At 36.0% G+C, this 17,735-nt stretch overlaps 2 protein-coding genes across 6 annotated transcripts in view; one reads left to right on the top strand and one right to left on the bottom strand.

Annotated features, from left to right (window-relative positions):
- Positions 1-17,735, bottom strand: part of LOC124408937 (bestrophin-4) — a 341,487-nt gene that overhangs the window by 80,078 nt on the left and 243,674 nt on the right. The window lies entirely within an intron of this gene.
- LOC124408931 (protein kinase C-binding protein NELL1-like) overlaps positions 1-17,735 on the top strand; it is a 65,280-nt gene that overhangs the window by 44,388 nt on the left and 3,157 nt on the right. Inside the window, exons 2-13 of one of the 5 annotated variants that reach the window (XM_046886251.1) lie at positions 2,104-2,412; positions 6,998-7,148; positions 7,827-8,109; positions 10,001-10,156; positions 10,475-10,697; positions 10,841-11,032; positions 11,216-11,335; positions 12,096-12,356; positions 12,472-12,837; positions 13,445-13,704; positions 14,455-14,694; positions 16,972-16,992. In XM_046886251.1, the coding sequence (XP_046742207.1) occupies positions 2,104-2,412; positions 6,998-7,148; positions 7,827-8,109; positions 10,001-10,156; positions 10,475-10,697; positions 10,841-11,032; positions 11,216-11,335; positions 12,096-12,356; positions 12,472-12,837; positions 13,445-13,704; positions 14,455-14,694; positions 16,972-16,992 (2,582 nt within the window). Of the gene's footprint in view, positions 1-2,103; positions 2,413-6,997; positions 7,149-7,826; positions 8,110-10,000; positions 10,157-10,474; positions 10,698-10,840; positions 11,033-11,215; positions 11,336-12,095; positions 12,357-12,471; positions 12,838-13,444; positions 13,705-14,454; positions 14,695-16,798; positions 16,944-16,971; positions 17,022-17,735 lie in introns of those variants that run through there. The other 4 variants (XM_046886253.1, XM_046886255.1, XM_046886254.1 and 1 more) reach the window with 4 other exon arrangements.

The following is a 17,735-nucleotide window of genomic DNA, read 5'->3' as shown; positions in this document are numbered from 1 at the left end:
ATATAGTACGGATATAAACTAAATCGAGCTTTGGTGAGTTTATAAAAAAAACCTCTCTCTGTGGTATGAAAAAACATGTAAAGCTTTGAATCTTGCGATTGAACTAATTTAGCTCTTGACTTACACTACCGAGTACCTTTTCTTATCGCCAAATTCGTATTGTTTGTACAACTTCAATGCGTACAAACATAGCTCATATTATTCGTTATTGGATTCTCCCAATTATTCGTCTCTAATCATGGATTCTCCGATGACATGAATATATTTTGAAACATAACATCGGTTTACAAAACACATCCTTTGCTGATTTATTTCGTCACTCGTTTATTGGACACTGTTTTTACTGGACGGATCTTCAGTTTATTCCTCTTCGATCCTTTTAAAGGGGCAATCAGTTTAGGAGACCGAAATTTTCGTGTTTTTCGTGAATTTTTTTTAACAAGGAAGGAATAATCAGAATATGATGAAACTTGGAGGATATTTTATTCATGTTTTGAAGTACACTTTGTAATTTTTTTCAAGTCATTTCCGACGGAAATAGTGAAGCTAGAATCTGCTGTCCATGGACCATCCGATCACCATCCGAGTTTTTTGCTGGTAGACATTCCTGAAGTCACAATTTTCATTTGTAATCATTAGAATTTTTTTTTTTTTTTCATTAACAACATTTCCTAAGAATATGAACCTAATTGTGATCAAGAAGTTGAAAATTGCATGTTTCTGATGTGTTTGAACACAATGTCATGTTTTCATACCATGTTTTTTCACCTTTTTTGCATTAAAAAAAATATTTTCAATAATAATATCATCCCAGAGTTAGGTTCATATTCTTAAGAAATATGTTGTTAACGCAAGAAAAAAAAAAATTGTAATAATTACAGTTAAAAATTGTGACGTCAGGAATACCCACCAACAAAAAACTCGAATGGCGATCGTTCATCTTCTAGCTCCACTATTTCCGGCGGAAATGACTTGAAAAAATTACAAAGTGTACTTCAAAACATAAATAAAATATCCATCAAGTTTAAACAAATTCTGATTATTCCTTCACTGTTAAAAAAAATTCACAAAAAACACCAAAATTTCCGACACCTAAACTGGTTGCCTCCCTTAGCTCGTGCTTTTTAGGTTCTAAATGTATGCGTCTACATTTGTAACTTGTATAAATTGAACATTAAGTAACAAGGACTAGAGTCCACAGGATGAGAGTTGACCATTATTTCAGGGGTAGTCGAGTCGTTGCGTCAGAGGCTAATTTGAGGTGGTTTTAGTCTCTATGGTTACACAGTTGAGTCCACGCGTCTAGCCAGCTCATTGTGTAACAATCCTGAGCTCCGAAAACTCGGCAAACATTACCACGACTGCAGGCTCTGCCAACTCTGCAGTGTCATAAAATGAACCACAAATCTATTAGTAAAAGAGATCGAGCGTGATTTCAACTGAGTATAAGCGAGTATAAAGTACGTCACTGCATCGAATCGCAGAGTGTAGTATCAATTGGAAACTACTATTTTTCTGTGTTATAATTTTAAAAATTGTACATACGTATGTCATGTGTTTATGCCATTACGAGTTTCACTCATAAATTAAGGTGTACCTACCTCGCTGATTTTATTTATTCTATGATATGGTGTGTTACGTTCGAATATATTCGGCACGTATTTATTTTGTACACTGATTCAGACGCTTAAAGGGTAAAAACTTTCCTAAAAGATTATCCCTTAAAAATAGATTTTTTACGATTCTTCTATAACGCCTTCAAATTTTCTGTTAGAACCAATTGGACGTTGTTCTGTTACATCAACAGACGATAATGTGCGCAGTGTTTCTAACTTCGGGACTTCCATGCTTTATTTATTTATTATTTATTTTTTTGACCGGTTAATTTTGGGGTTTATTTTCACCCTTTTAACGGCCGAATTGGCACGCGAAAAATATAATTATCTAATGTTTTTTGATGTACCACCGGCATACTCCAGAATGAAGTAACTTGGTGATGTACAACCTCCAAAAACAAATTTCTATATAGTCTGTAAATTTTTTATACATTTTTTATAATCGATTCGTGAAACCTAATTTGTTCATTGCTTCTCTGTTCGACAGTTTCCGGTTTGTCGTCGAGCGAGGCGAGTGTTACTTCTTCTTCTTCTTCTTTTTCTTCTTCTTCTTCTTCTTCTTCATCGTCATCGTCCTCTTCTCCTTCCGGTCTTGGTCTCGCTGCGTCAACCAGATCCGGATTATCTAACAAAGGTGCAACGGCTAACGTTGATGGATCTGTGATTAACGCCGGTGCAGGTGTAGGTGCAGGCAGCATAGATCTACTCACCATATTACAACTTCACAACACAACGCGACAAGGCGTCAGTCGGACTCAAGGATTGGTCACCATCAAACCCGCTTACTATCTGCAAGGTGAGTGATTATCAAAACGTATCTTATCCTTTATATAGTATAGATTTCGATCAATCCAGCCGGCTCGAAAGTTTCTAGGAACAACACTGGACTAAAAACATTTTTTTAGAACAATATGACAGTGAGTTATCTAATGTTGGCAGTATGCGAATTCCGTTTTTATTTTTATTTTTTCTAGCTATCTTAGTAGAATGATAGTAGTTATGTACAGATTAGCTTCAGTGTGACAATTTTTGAAAATTTTTGTGTATCACGTCATTTTTTTTCAACGTTACTTTATCTTAAATGAAATTTTTAATTACACGCAAGCTTTGAAGTGATTCTGATTTAACATTTTTTTCACGTTCTCTTATTTCTTCGTTTTTTCTTCATCTCTTGTTGCCAATCGTTGCCAATAACTTATATACTTCTATAATATATGTACATATATAGTATAAGTTTTGCGATGCACGCGATGTGTGGTGTCACTTTTTTATTTTTCTCCTTTTACTCTCCCCTTCGGGGTAGGACGAAAAAATTTCACAAATTCCGGGAATGCGAATAATAAAATGACATGAAGATAAAACGTGAAAATTCCCCAATGTATAACGTGTGTATAAGTATACCTCTATACATTATATATTATGTATATTGTGCGCGTAATGGTTGGTTGGTAATAATAGATAAATAGGTAACGTGTTTCGTGAGACACGTGATATTATATTTGCCGTGTGGCCGGCGGCAGGGGCTGCGGGATGAACGGTGAAGGTCAACGTCCTCGTTACCTCTCTTCCTCCCTCCCGCCCTCCTCCTCTTCTTTCGACTACTTTTTTACTTTCATCAAGATTATATACGATTACATAATTTTTTTACGTATTCCATTACGTATTACACATATATATAGTCGTTTTTACTTTCTTTCGTTTATTGAAATGTACAGAATATTTTTGTATTTAATCTTCTTGTACTTGTTTTCTTTGTGAAATCATAAGATAAAAAAAAAAAAAAAAAAAAAAAAAACATCTCCCGTGTTCAGTTTCAACTGTTATAACATAATTATAGTTGAGCGAATTATTGCGGAATCGAGATCAAGCTTTTCAATTATATTACATATAGATGTTTGTGTTCTTCAAATTTAAACCGCGTTGTAAATCATGGTGAAATATAATTTTTCGAGTAATGATAGGCGTGTAGTAATTAATATTCAATTTTTCTAAATTTTTTCGGGTCCGAAACAAAATGCGACTTCGATTCTATACGAATTATGTGACAATGCATCCCATTCTCTCATGTCAGCTACATCACCAGTCATTGTCACGCATTTTGTTTCGGACCAAAAACAAGTTAACTGGAAGGTTAAAGGATTAATGAATATTACTGCACAATAAAACACATTCACACGCAGATATATTCAAACTCTTATCGTTGGGTGATTTTCGAATTTTACTACGCCTGCAAACGAGCAACACGATTATCACGGTCTAATTCTGCTGCGCCTGCATGCCGGCAACAAAACTGTCATGGTTCAGTTGTGTTGCGCCTGAAAACGAGCAACACAACTATCAGACTCATAATTTGCCAGTAGTTCCGCCTCGTTATGGTCAGACAATCAACGCTGAAACGTCGCTCTGAGGCCACACGCTGATACTCAAGTTGGAAATTGAATGTTCATTCTTATCGAAGGCTCTTTCGTTAATTATCTATAATGACTACAGTAACGATGACTTGATCAAATTAAATTTTTACCTTATATCGGTACTAACGAAATAATCTAATTTACGTTTAATAGATATAGTATCGCCTGAACTTACAGCCTCAACTTAATATCTTTCTTTGAGATACTCTGCCAGGGATTCACCTTGCAGTTCTACAAGGGTGGAAAAAAATTCTCTAGTCATTTTTCATCTCTCTTTTTCGAATAAATAACATCCTGTCGCGTTATTTCATTAAAATATTGATCATTCGCTTGCTCTTCGTATTCAACTATTATTATCGAAGCGCCTCCGTGTAATATAAATTCGCGACATCGCTTTTCTACATAACCTCAATTATTTTATCTATAATTTGTTCTCTTTCCGATTGCGCTTGAATAACTTATCTTGTATGTTGTAAAAGGAATTCACAATTAAAAAGACGAGAAAAGGAGGAAAAAAATGTTTATGCGATTTGAAGATTTTCTTGCCAACGATTTTTGTCGTTTAATTAAATTTGCTCTACATATATACAATGCATTACACGGGGCGTTGTCATAATTTCACTGTCGCGTCTTCCCGTTGTGATCGTCATAAAAATACATTACATACAATTCCACATCACATCGCGCACATAACATTGCAGGTATAATAAATATGAATTACTTTATCGTCGAAAAAATTTGCTAAGAAAAATTCCTTAGATCTTTTTTTTCGTCTTTCGTATATCTATCGGCATTTCTTTGTACCAATTTTTGAACCAAAGACAACATTGTAGCTGTTGAAAAAAATGAATAAAACGATTTTAAAGAAAAATTGCATAAAATCGGTTCGTATAGCAACGTTATTTGTTTCTCTAAGTTTATTTATCTAAGTACTGCTGCGCCGTCTGCAACGTGAATAAACGATCATCTATTGATAAAATTTCGAACGTTCGTTAGGAAAAAGCAGCTGCCAGTCAGGCGAGGCGAGTCTCTCTATTTTCTCATTTCACGAGAAACGACAATGCCACCCTCTCTCATCTCTTATTTCCGGTTGGTCAAATCGCCGCCGGCTTTCCACCCCCTGGTCACTAAATCAAATTGCGTGCAGAGACCGTCTTCTTATTAGACACCATGCCTCTCGGAATTGGAGGGCGGATTTGTCATCCAGGGTGAACAGTATTACGCATACCTGCAGCAGGCAGGCAGGCCCACCGACCCCGGAAATGGACCATCGCCATTGGGCAGCGAACCTCGCTAACCAGCTCCCTCGGGATCATTATCTATACCATTGTTGGTTTAACACGTCGTTCCAACTCCTCCTCCTCCTCCTCCTTCAGAGGGTCACGGATCCGCCCAGCATACACGCATGTACACTTTACATATCCATATGTATGGGCATCGCAGATCATTGCACTTCATTGCACTTCATTCTTCTTCCTCTTTCATGTGTCCAAAAGTGTTGTCATACTTGTTATTTGACAATTCTTTCCCCCTACCTCTCTGACTTTTAATATCGTTGTTTTCGTGTGTCTCCCACGTGTGTCCTCTTGTTTCTGTTATTTCGTCCATCCTCCTTCTCGTCCTTTTTCTATTATTCCACTTACACCCTCGCAGTCTTTATACATATTGGCTCTTCATACTATTCCTGTCTGCAATCCAGTATTTGTACTCGGTGTACAAGGGGTCGAATAACACGTGTTGTTTGCGATGCAGCTGTGGAAATACTGTATATATATACAGTATAACTTTATAACTGATATTGCAGAGTCGATCATGCGAATGATCTAGAATCTAGATATTGCCTAGCGTTACAGTATTTATCCATTCCATCCGTACGTTCATGTGTGTACAAATGCATACCTGTTTCTACATTTCAGTTTATTTCTCTTATACTCTTACTATATATAAGAAATAAACTCTCCGATTTATAATTTTTCTATCTCGGTTCGAACAATTCATATCGCACATAGTTTACCAATATAAAAGGAAAGGAAAAAAACACACGATGAAGGGATACAAATGTGCCGTGCACAGCTTTCAAATTTTCTATATATGTATTTCACATACCTATATGTATAACATCGGGATTAGGATCGATAAACCTGAACGCTTATATTCTAGAATCTTATACACTTATACCTCATACAGACGTGTGCGTGTGTGTGTGTGTGTGTGTGTGTGGATATACGTATATGTATGTATACATAGATAGAGATTAGATCTCCTTTAAGGGATAACCGAATAATGTCATATGGGTATGGGTTTCGTTCGTTGGATAGATGTACCCCGTATATACTATGTAAAAAAGAGAAAAAGGAACACCCAGGGTATAAGAAAGATAAGAAGAAGATTAAATCGAGCGAGATTTATTTTTCTATACATATAACGCAGCATGGTATTCGAAGGGAAGTAAAAAAAAAAAAAGAAAAAAAAAAAAATGAAAGGGAATAATAAAAATGCGAGAAGAGAAGAGAATTTTCTAATATTCATACGGCATATATATTACATAGTATATATACATATTACATATACATATATACCTTTGTGAAAATTCGTGAAGCTTCATACAGCTTTAGAGGTATAATACTACATCGATAACCTGTCCTTTTGTATTCGCAGTTCTATCACGCGGAAAATTTCCAATTATCTTCAACAATATTCTCTTATCGGCATTGCACATTCCTCTCGCATGCTTTCATTGTATACATATATGTATATGTATAATATTATGGGTAAGGAAGTGATGGCGAATAGGAACAGAAACACGTATAATAAAACAAAATGTATATCGCGCGTGTACTCCATGTTTTATCGCAGACTGTATGGTGTGTTCTTTTTTTTTTTTTAATTATTATTATTATTATTGTTTTGTTATTAACATTGTTATCTATTTTATTGTATTCTAATTTTGTTGATTTTTTACGATTTCAGGTGACGACAGAGAGCTTCGGGTTAGCGAAGCGGGATTTCAAAGAGCTGCGGCAGTTCTTCGGCAGGTTCCGGAGTTCACGGTAGCTGCAGCTCTTCGTCAGGAAGAGGCCAATTCCGGTACAATAATCGCCTTTTCACACGGGAACAACAGGTTTGTTTGTGCCAATGTAAACAAAACTATATAGAAAAAACAAAAACGAATCGTACACACCTGATATTACACCTATGCAATTGTGTATGTATATATACAATAAGTTGGCAGAAAATCATTGAATTCGAAGAAAAAAATCGCACAAAATTGCTTTCTGTCTCTACATCTCTGTTTAATTACGAAAACCATCAACGACAAGTTAAGATCCAATCATATTTTTTTTTTTTATTTTTTTTGCCATATGTAATATACACACGTAGTACAAGTGATTTTCACGGGATAAATTCACAGTTATTAAAATTTAATCAACGGTGAAATTGTACTCCAGCAGTTCTTGCTGTCATATTATTTGATAGAAAATAATATTTGATATCCAACGAGCTCTGAAAATCAGTTTAGAGTTGAAATAAAATTTCAAGTGTGTGGCTTAACAACGGCCATTTTGATTATGTGCCTATAAATTCGAATTTGCAGGTCGAATATCGTAGAAAAACAATGTTTTCCTCGATAATGCTAACCTGAAATTGTGGGATGTCATAGATATATCAGGTGAAATATTTATATCGAAGGAATAATTTTTCTTTCAAACCAAATATTCCATTTGTTGGAAAAAGGAACTGTTACGGTTAACGCTTAATAAAATATCCTCTTTTTAATTTCGAATCGTGATGTCATCAGGTATCTGGAGCTGCAGAGCAGCGGTCGGAAGGACGAACTTCGGCTCCACTATCTTTCCAGGAGGGACGGAGCCGTTCATGTCGAGGCGTTTCCATTCCGATTAGCCGATGGCGCCTGGCATCGGGTCGCCCTCAGCATAAGCGGATCCCAGGTTGAGCTTTTGGTCGATTGTCATCCGCTCTACAGGCGTTTGCTGCGACCCGGGCCTCCGGATACCAACTTCACGATACCTCAGCTTCAGCTCTGGGTCGGGCAACGAAGCGCCAAGCATTTCTTGTTCAAGGTAATTAGTGAACGAGAGGAAATACCAAGGCGAATAAGATGTCAATAAATATGCGAGGAATGGGCCCCTTAAGAAAATAATGCCTAAAATCAGTATAAAATGTTTAGAGTAATTATGATTTGCGAATAATTCATATTTAATAATTTGAGTTCATGTGGTTAGTTTTATTCCTTGTTATTTAAAAAAATTCAGGGGACCCACTTTGCCCCACCCTCCCCTACATATATCGATTACGCACGCTGAGAGAAAATTTCAGTGAAAATTGCTGAGCACTCAACCCATAGAAATGAAATGCACGATTAAAGCTTTGTGCAAATCGCGGTGAGAATTACTCGTTTGTATGTATAAAATATAATGCGGGAAAGCCTGCGCCAGTCGATATGGAAAACACATCGAAAAGCACTTTCTGTAAGCTCTGCTCCCCCAATCTCGCGTAATAAGTGCGCGATTTAGGGTGCATCGCGTCCGCTGCTGCTGCTGCTGCTGCTGCTGCTGCACCAACGACTTAGATAAGGGAGAGATTTTTTATTCCGCGTTTTTCATCTCCATGCAATCGTTGGGTAGAGCCAAGAAATTGAATAAAACATTAGCCAACGGGGCGGGGGGAGGGGGGGGGAGGGGGGGGGGCTAACCTGGATACGGCAGCTCTGAGGGTGATGGGTTGCAGAAAATGTTGCCAAATCATCCTGTATAGTGGAGAAGGTTCTTATTCGTTTTTGAAGATCGATTAATCTCTATATATGAGGGGTCTTGTTATTATCTTTCTTTTCTCAGTTTCGCGGTGTAAGTCTTAGGCAAAAAATGGAATATTTTTCACGCGAACTTTAGTCTTAGGTGTAATTGTTTTATTCCGATTCATGGAAAGACTGAAAATAAGGAAACAAACCTTGATAATCACACGTTGTAACATTTTGTGGTTTCAAAATTAACTACTTTCCTGTTTCCGTGTAATTTGGCTCACGTGTATATTTACGCGCAGCTATAAGTTATTCAGTATTCTTTAATCTTATTTACACCTTTTTGTCAACGCATTCAATTCGAGGCTTGTATTTTACGATGATCTAATAAACGTTTAGGGTGCAGCGAAAGCAGTAGCAGCAGCAGCAGCATTTTACCCTAAGTAACTCAATTTTCCCCCATCTGTGGAGTTTGAGTAACGAAATTACGCCGAAGGACGGAAGAATTTATCGGGAGAGTTAATCGCATCCCGACTTCTGATGTAAATCTTCTCTGTGGAAATTCGATTTTCATTCCTTGTGTTTGTTGTTTAATATTTCTTCTATATTCTTGTAATTTATGCGCATGAATTTCTCTCACGATGTTTTATTATGAACATTGAAATTTTTCCAGACTGCACAGCTGTATATTTTCCCACACGGATCACAAGATTTCGAAGTTTTCTCATTTAATTTCTTTTCCCTTTTTTCACTTCTCGATTCCATTTGCTACTGCAGATCGTGTAGGCTTAAAAACTTTTCGTGGGAATAAAACAGCTGCTTCTTCTTTCTGATGCCGCGAGATTGAATGCAGGAGTTGCTGAAGCAGAAATAAGATCCTTGGAGAAGAGTTTGTAAATCCTCTTGAATTCCAGATTATCCAGAATCGTATCAAAGAAAAAGCCGTGCACGTATTTCTCATTCACATCAAATTATCGTCCATTTTTTACCCGAAACGATATTAAAAAAAAAAAAATTAGTCCTTAGTGTGCAGAAAAATATGTTTTGACATTTATTCACCTTCTCTCTTATACATATAAGCTGTACAATTTTTATTCTAAAACTCATTTACTTTTATTCTTCTTCTTCTTCATTTATTTTTACATTCCCATTTCATAAAGGAAAAATTTAAATCACAGCTAACCACAGAATCTTTGTAAATTATCTGTCGACAGGGTGCTTTACAAGACGTCAAGCTTATCCCAGGTCCCCACGGATATCTGTCACAGTGTCCGCAGCTTGACTCTTCCTGTCCAACCTGTGGCCAATTTTCCATGCTCCAAAACACGGTCGAACAACTTATGCAGAACCTAAACGAGCTGACGCAAAAGGTAAAGCGACGGCAGGAAAATCCTTGAAAAGAATCAGTACACACACATCTAGAGAAAAAAGTTATTTATTACAGAACAATTTTTTTTTGTTTTTTATTGCCGAAATGTCTTCAAAGTAAACAAAGTCTCGTTTGATTTCGCAAAGTACGAAAAAAGAAAAAACACTTTTCTCGTTGATTCAAACAAATACTGTTTTGTAATGAGACATATTCCGGGAACGAAAAACCGATTCTAAACAATCTGTTGGAACGTGTACACATAATTTAGAGAAATTAAAAAATTTACAAAGAAGCGATCGACATCTCGTGCTGTTTTCAGTTAACAGCGGCCGAAGGTAGGATAAGCAAAGTGGAGGAGTGCGAGTGCCAAAAATCTTGCAGAGCAAACGGAACTCTTCACGAAGACGGACTTAACTGGAAGAAAGGCTGTCTAAAGTGTTCCTGCACTCACGGGAAGATCGAATGCGAACCGGAATGGTGTCCGCCTGCCCCATGCAAAAACCCCTACATACCCGAGGGTAAATGCTGTCCGGATTGTCGCAGTAAGTAACCGAATTAGAGTTCCAAACGCTGCGTGCTCGTCTTTCGGAAGCATTGCGCATTACGCAATTAACGCCAAGCCACGTAATTTTTGCAAGCAAATAATCGCCGGACGGATATCATCTCTTAATTCCTTTCTCCGCAGAACAATGCTATCGGGACGGGGTTCTTTACGACCACGGTGACAAGTTTGCACCAAAACCCTGTTCCCTCTGCGTGTGTAACGACGGTGTCCTCACCTGTAAGTCAACACCGCCCGAAAAAGTCTGTCCCTCTTTGAAGTGTCCGCCTAGCGAGCAAATCAGCGTCGCGGATGAATGCTGCAAGTTTTGCCCAGGTAAGTGAAACTCGTTGTTTCGTTATTTTTGTTAATAACTCGTTCGTTTTTAATCTGAAATTTTTCATCCTAACAAACTCGCCTACTAATTATGCGTATGATTTTTGTGTCTTGTCACAAGGCGACTAACATCACATGTCATCTTCTTAATGTTAACAATGCTTTTCTAATCGACTAACACAGGGGTGAATTACTGCGCTCAAAAGCATAATTGTCACGTCAACGCGTCTTGCTTGAATCTTCAGACAACGTACGCCTGTCAGTGTAACGCTGGTTATCAAGGAGACGGACGTAATTGTCACGGTATCTATCAAAATATGTTTTTTTCCTTATCCTTCTTCTTCTTCCTCTCATTGTTCTACTAATACTAGATCCAGTGTTGTACAAGTTAATGAGTATTGATATATTATAGATGGACATAATACTATTTGTTTATACAATTAATTTCATGCCGATATGATGTTTCTCATCCAATTATCTCCACAAAAGAGGATAAACTATCCTCATTTTCATCTAAATATTTGAAGATGTTACGACGAAAACGAGAAATTTCACCACACGCAGAAAAAAGAATTATTAATTTGTCAAACATTTCTGTGCAAAGTTAAAAAAATATTTGATCCACTCGAATAATTCTTTTTTCAGTGTTCCAAAATGCGAAAAGAACTGATTTGAAAGAGACGTTTTTGTTGAATTATTTATTTACACAATATTAAACCGAAATATTTTTATTCTGTATGGTGTTATTTATGCTTACTCAGTAATTAGTTTATTTCATATTTATTCCGTGAAAAAACAAATTAACACGAACAGTAGATTTAGATTTAGATGTAGATGAAGGCGAAAGATGAACCTTACTTACATTATCTCCAAAGGATAAGATATAAGTTGAATTTATCTAAGATGATTGTCTTAGGTAGAATTCGCTAGATAATGTACAACACTGATTGTCCATCTCAGATTTAACAAAATATTCTCACATGGCAATAATGGGCATATGTAAGTGAATCTGTGCAAAACTAGCTTAGCAATATTACTAATTATTAGTTACATTCGTTTCTAGACGTCGACGAGTGCAAACACCAAGGGGGCTTCAACGGTCATCACTGCAACGCCAATACCAAATGCGTCAACACCAACGGGTCATACATTTGCGAATGTTTGCAAGGATATCGTAGAGTAGATAAGTACAATTGCGCTGAACTCGACGAATGCTCAACGGGCAATCACAAATGCCACGAAAACGCGATGTGCATAAACACGGTGGGTAGTTATCACTGCGTGTGTCGGGACGGATATAAAGGAGATGGAAACACGTGTACACGTGAGTAATAAACAAACAAATATCTCTGAGTGGCTGTAAATCGATAGTGGAAGCCCAATAAAATGTCTTTGAAAGCTTTAATTCTCATCGATACTCATTCGTTTCTAATCCACAGCGGTCTGCGACCGACCTTGTCAGAACGGCGGAGAGTGCGTTGCGCCTGGAAAATGCTCCTGCAGACGAGGCTACGTTGGCTCAAGCTGTGAACTTGACCTCGACGAGTGCGCCAGCGATCTTCACAGATGTCATCATTCTTCGACCTGCTACAACATGCAGGGGTGGTACTATTGCCGATGCAAGCCCGGCTATCATAGCGCCTTCCACGACACCACGCAGGGCACTCAGTGTCAGGATATCGACGAATGCAACGATCAGACCAATGGCCTAAAACACACCTGTCATCCCAGCTCTCAGTGCGTCAACACTATCGGCGGTTACATGTGTGCCTGTCCCCCAGAACGCGGGCCGGATTGTAAACTGAGTAAGTTAAACTACGTATGTTTGAAGATGCGTATACGAAAGTTTTCATTGTGATGGTTTTCCATCCACGTGCTTCGGTTCTTTTTTTTATCCACTTAGCATCACTTATATTGAAAGTATTCAGTTTCAAGATTACTTTTTCTTGTGTTCATATGAATCTTCATATTTTTGGACCTCCGATATTCACAAACCAGATTTTTAGAAAAGTGTCGGTCTGTCTATCTTTCCTAAAAAAAATTTCGCGATGATTTCGGAAACGTGTTAATAACGAGGTCTGAAATTTATAGGACTTTATAGTTAAATGACGAGCATGAATTTTTCTAACGAAATAAAAATTAATAATTCAATATTTTCGAAGCACGCCGACACAGTTTATACAAGGTTTGTGAAAAGTTTCATGCAGATTACTGTGAAACGAATAAGATAATGCAGCAGGAAACAGTTTTTCAGCATAATGGAAAGACAATTCTGTAAAAAAAAAGTACATTAACGACAAAAGATTTTGATCATACCTGACGATATTTCCAAAAATTGAATTAGTTTGTCAATTGATTGATACTCCCGGGAAATATACTATTCTTCATCGTTTGTTTTTCTTTCTTAAACAGGCTGCATGTTCGAGGAAAAGGAAATTGAGAACGGGAAAACGGTCGTCCCTGCTGGGTATCCCTGCAGGCGATGCACCTGCCTCGATGGCGTTATCACTTGTAGAGATCCCACTTGTAACTGTAGTGATACTGCGAGCCAGAGAGACAAGTGCTGCCCACAGTGCGATCCTTTGGCATCGTGCAGACATCAGGATCTCTATCATCTTATATTTAGGAGCGGTGAAAGGTGGATATATCAGTGTCAAACTTGCGAGTGTTTGGTAAGACATATTTTCTCTTCGTTATTGTTAACAAAATGGCTGAAAACGTGGGTGAATTTCTGGGAACTAATTACATCTCGTTAGCCAATTATTCAATTCAATTGCACTTTATTTTCCTAATAAATTATACAGATTGGGCTTAATTTTCATATTTTTTTTTATTAGATTCAATAAATTAGAAGCATTTTTATTAACTATAATGTAAATCGTTTCAGTGACATCTCTTACAAAATCTGCAATATCTCAAAAACGGCTTATATAACGGAATAGTTCATAGTTTATATTTGTTTTGTTAATTACATTAACAAAAGTCCTTAATTTTCGTCGAAAAATTGAATTTCAACTTCAAATAGTCGCCATTTTGTAAAACTATCTAAAGATAATATCTCTAAATTTCAAGTACAACGTTTTAGCCGTTTTTAAGATATCTTGGACACCGTTAAACATATTGGTGTTGTTGTCAAAAAGAATGCTTCCTATTAATTGTTCCTGATTGAAAAAAAAATGTTAACGAAATTCAATTAACGTACTTTTGAAAAAAATCAAACTCCAATCAAATTTAACAATTGATTGTCACAATATAAATTCTTAAAATTCACTAACTTTTTCATCAATGAACTCGTGTATACTTTCATAATGAATTGTGTATGAAATTCTGGTCAACCTGACTTGAGATGTATGAAAAGATCCAATCGTTATCGTATGTCGTTAACTTTACATGGACGATGTGGTAAAATTTATTTTGTACAGAACGGAGAAATAGACTGCTGGGAAATGGAATGTCCACCTGTGACGTGTTCCAATCCTGTTACCGAGGACGGCGACTGTTGTCCTAGATGCGAGGATGACCCTTGCGCCAGAGAATTATCAAACAATGGGACTTCCCTTATATCTAGTCATCCTCAGCCGTGCAGTTACGCGGGTATAATGCATGAGAGTAGCAGCTCGTGGCAAGATCCGCACGACAAATGCACAACGTGCGAGTGCAAGGTAAGGAAACATGTTTAAGTTGCGAATCCCGAAATTTCTATATACATTGTATACACCCTTCCAATATATATAACTCCATTTTTCTACATTCCACCTGTTTGTATTTTAGGATATACATTATACATACTTTATATAGGTACATTATACAATGTATACATATGTGCATAGGCGAAAGAGGTTCTTTTAAAATTCATATACAATAATTTTAGCTAGTAATTTCCCGTACACATTTATTTCTATTCATTTTATACACTATATGCATACATTATCCCATTGACGCTTCAAATTCAAGTTTTTTTTTGTCATTTTTAATCGCTCTTCCTTTCTTTTATTAACAATGACTGAGAAATAAAGGGAGAGAATATGCGTCAAAATCCTACAGTCTTTCGTTACTTTTGCTTTACTTTTGTAATACCAACAATATTATAATTTTTCATACACACACGGACACACACACACACACACATGCATATAGTATACATACATGTACATACAACATGCATTTAATTTCCCATACAAGAAACATAATATGCGATACATAGGTATACCTATATGTGTAGATGGAAAAACCGAATATAATTTGTCACTATAAATATTACATTATAAATCTGTTATGAATGTATGGAGTACAACCTCGATTTATCAAAGACTTAGCAATATTATAAGTATATGCAAGGTTAGTAAATATATAATGAAAAAAGAAATAACTTATGGGAAAAAAAGAAGAAAAGAAAAAAGCATATTGCCTTTTGCTTAGTGGGATGCATATTATTACTATTGTTATTGTTATTATGATTATTATCTAATATATACATATACATATACGTCTTATACATTTTTTATTGAATTATTAATATTATCGTTATTGTTATTTTCTATTATTATTATACATGTATACATGATATCATTTCTTTCATTTTATGTTGCATAATCGGTGTGTGCAAGATTGCTACCGCTAGATTTTACATTTGTCATTAGATGAATATAATATTGTGTTAGCATATTAGCGTTGACTTATTAATTAGCCACAATACAGGGGCGTCCCTAAGCTAGTCTGATTTTTTATGTTGCCTGCGCGACTGGCAGTGTTTATATTGCGCCATTACAGAACGATTCTCTTAATGAATTAACTCAATTCCATGTGAAAAAAAGAAACACAAAATATGAATATCCACCTCTTGTTGAATACGTTATTTTTTCCGTTTTTAACTAATTTTTCTAACCACCTCATGGCTTTTTTTTACCTCGAGCTTGAGCAAAAAAGAAAAAATTGCAAATATTGTTCTCCTATTTATCTCACAACGGATGTAAAACTTTGAGATTGTGTGTTTTATGCTTGATTTTTTTGTAAGTCATAACGTATACGTATACGTATAAATCGATTTTAGCTAAACCATAATGACGCAAATAAACGCTGCCTGCGAGAATTTATTGAAAAAGTATATTTATTGCTAGCTATTGCTTATTTTATAGCTTTTACAACAATGTCACACTGTGACTATATATTTGCTTCGGGTCGGCCCTGCATGGATCATTCGTACATAATACATACTTTGAACTCTATCACTCACAAAAATATATCACCATTCTAATGCGCCTATAAAAATATTGAGCCACTACTAATCATTACTATGTATAAGTAATGAATCGATGTGAACTTCAAAGAAATCAAATGAGATATTTTTCAGAAAAATTAGCAGAAGAAACAAAATTAACAACTATATTACGAACCTGTGTCTTATGGATCGTGCAATTAAATTCAGCTTCGCGAATTGGTACAAGTTCTCTGTTGAAAATTTTACATCCTGGCAACAAACCAACACGTATAATATTTATTTGCTGAAGTAAAAACTGATACTTGCTTTGAAATATTTTTGCGAAAGAAATCGATCGGTATTGTTGTTGGAAATGAGTAAAAGATTCGTAATACAGTCAGGATCATACAACTTGCACGATTTAATGCGTTCACCAATTGGTGGAAAAAAACAGTAGATGACTGCGACGCACAAAGTATTATACGTGTAACATTTTTGTCTATGGATTTATACGTCTATCAAAGGATTAAATAATTAACAAACACTGTCTATTTGTTTGCGCGCAATAGAATGATGGCTAGTGCGAATGCGGAGTAAATACCAAATAGAAAAGACGAAGAGTAAAGTAATGAAATGAAAGTGGAAAAGAAAGAAAAATGAAAGAAATTATAGCGACATCAATACCTAACATGCTAACATGCCTAGCTTGAGACTAACAGCCTAACACTGGGTATCCTTGCAGGTGCCGTACTGCGCCCAATTGGTGAGCAATAGCGCGTGTTGTGTGCATCGGTAATCACGTCACTCTACCTCACCTTACCTACCTTTTAATCTTACTACTCTTAACTACTTATTTACTAATCTTTCTCTTATTATCACAATTCTCTTATGATCATTTTCATTATTGGGAAAAAAAAAAAAAATTCAATCACGTTGCATTTGTCATTATTTAAACAATTTCTTTATATCTCAATATTTTTTGTTTTTTCTTCTTCTGTTCTCTTTCAGTTTTGCTCAGTTATGTTTAAATTAAAGAGAAAAATTTAGCACGTGGCTTGTATTTTCATCCATAATTTGGATATCGAAATTTTTTGCACAGCTTGCGCTGCGGATTGTTGGTGTAAAATTTGGTGTATCAAAAAATTTTAATTATTTACCATGATAAAATACAGGTCACTTATATTCACTGCAAAAGTAATTCATCAAATATATGTGCATCACTTTTCATACCACTTACATTTAAATCTGTTCACAATTCTATGATATACGATTGTTGAATCAAGTGCTCTTTACATGCGCGGTCACTGTGCACGATCACGACGCATGCTCTTTCTATTTCATATACGCCCTTACGAATTATATACCTTCGAGTTGATAAAAAAAAAAGAAGAAGAATGAATACAAAAGAACCAATTAAATTTTTGACGATAAACACATCTTCACATTTACAGCATCTTGACACAGTTATTTGAATTTTTTGTTTCTCTTTTTGGGATATCTCAGCCT

This window comes from Diprion similis, chromosome 8, assembly GCF_021155765.1.
Source record: "Diprion similis isolate iyDipSimi1 chromosome 8, iyDipSimi1.1, whole genome shotgun sequence".
NCBI classification, from domain to species: Eukaryota; Metazoa; Arthropoda; class Insecta; order Hymenoptera; family Diprionidae; genus Diprion; species Diprion similis.
This window is presented reverse-complemented; position numbering and strand designations above follow the sequence as displayed.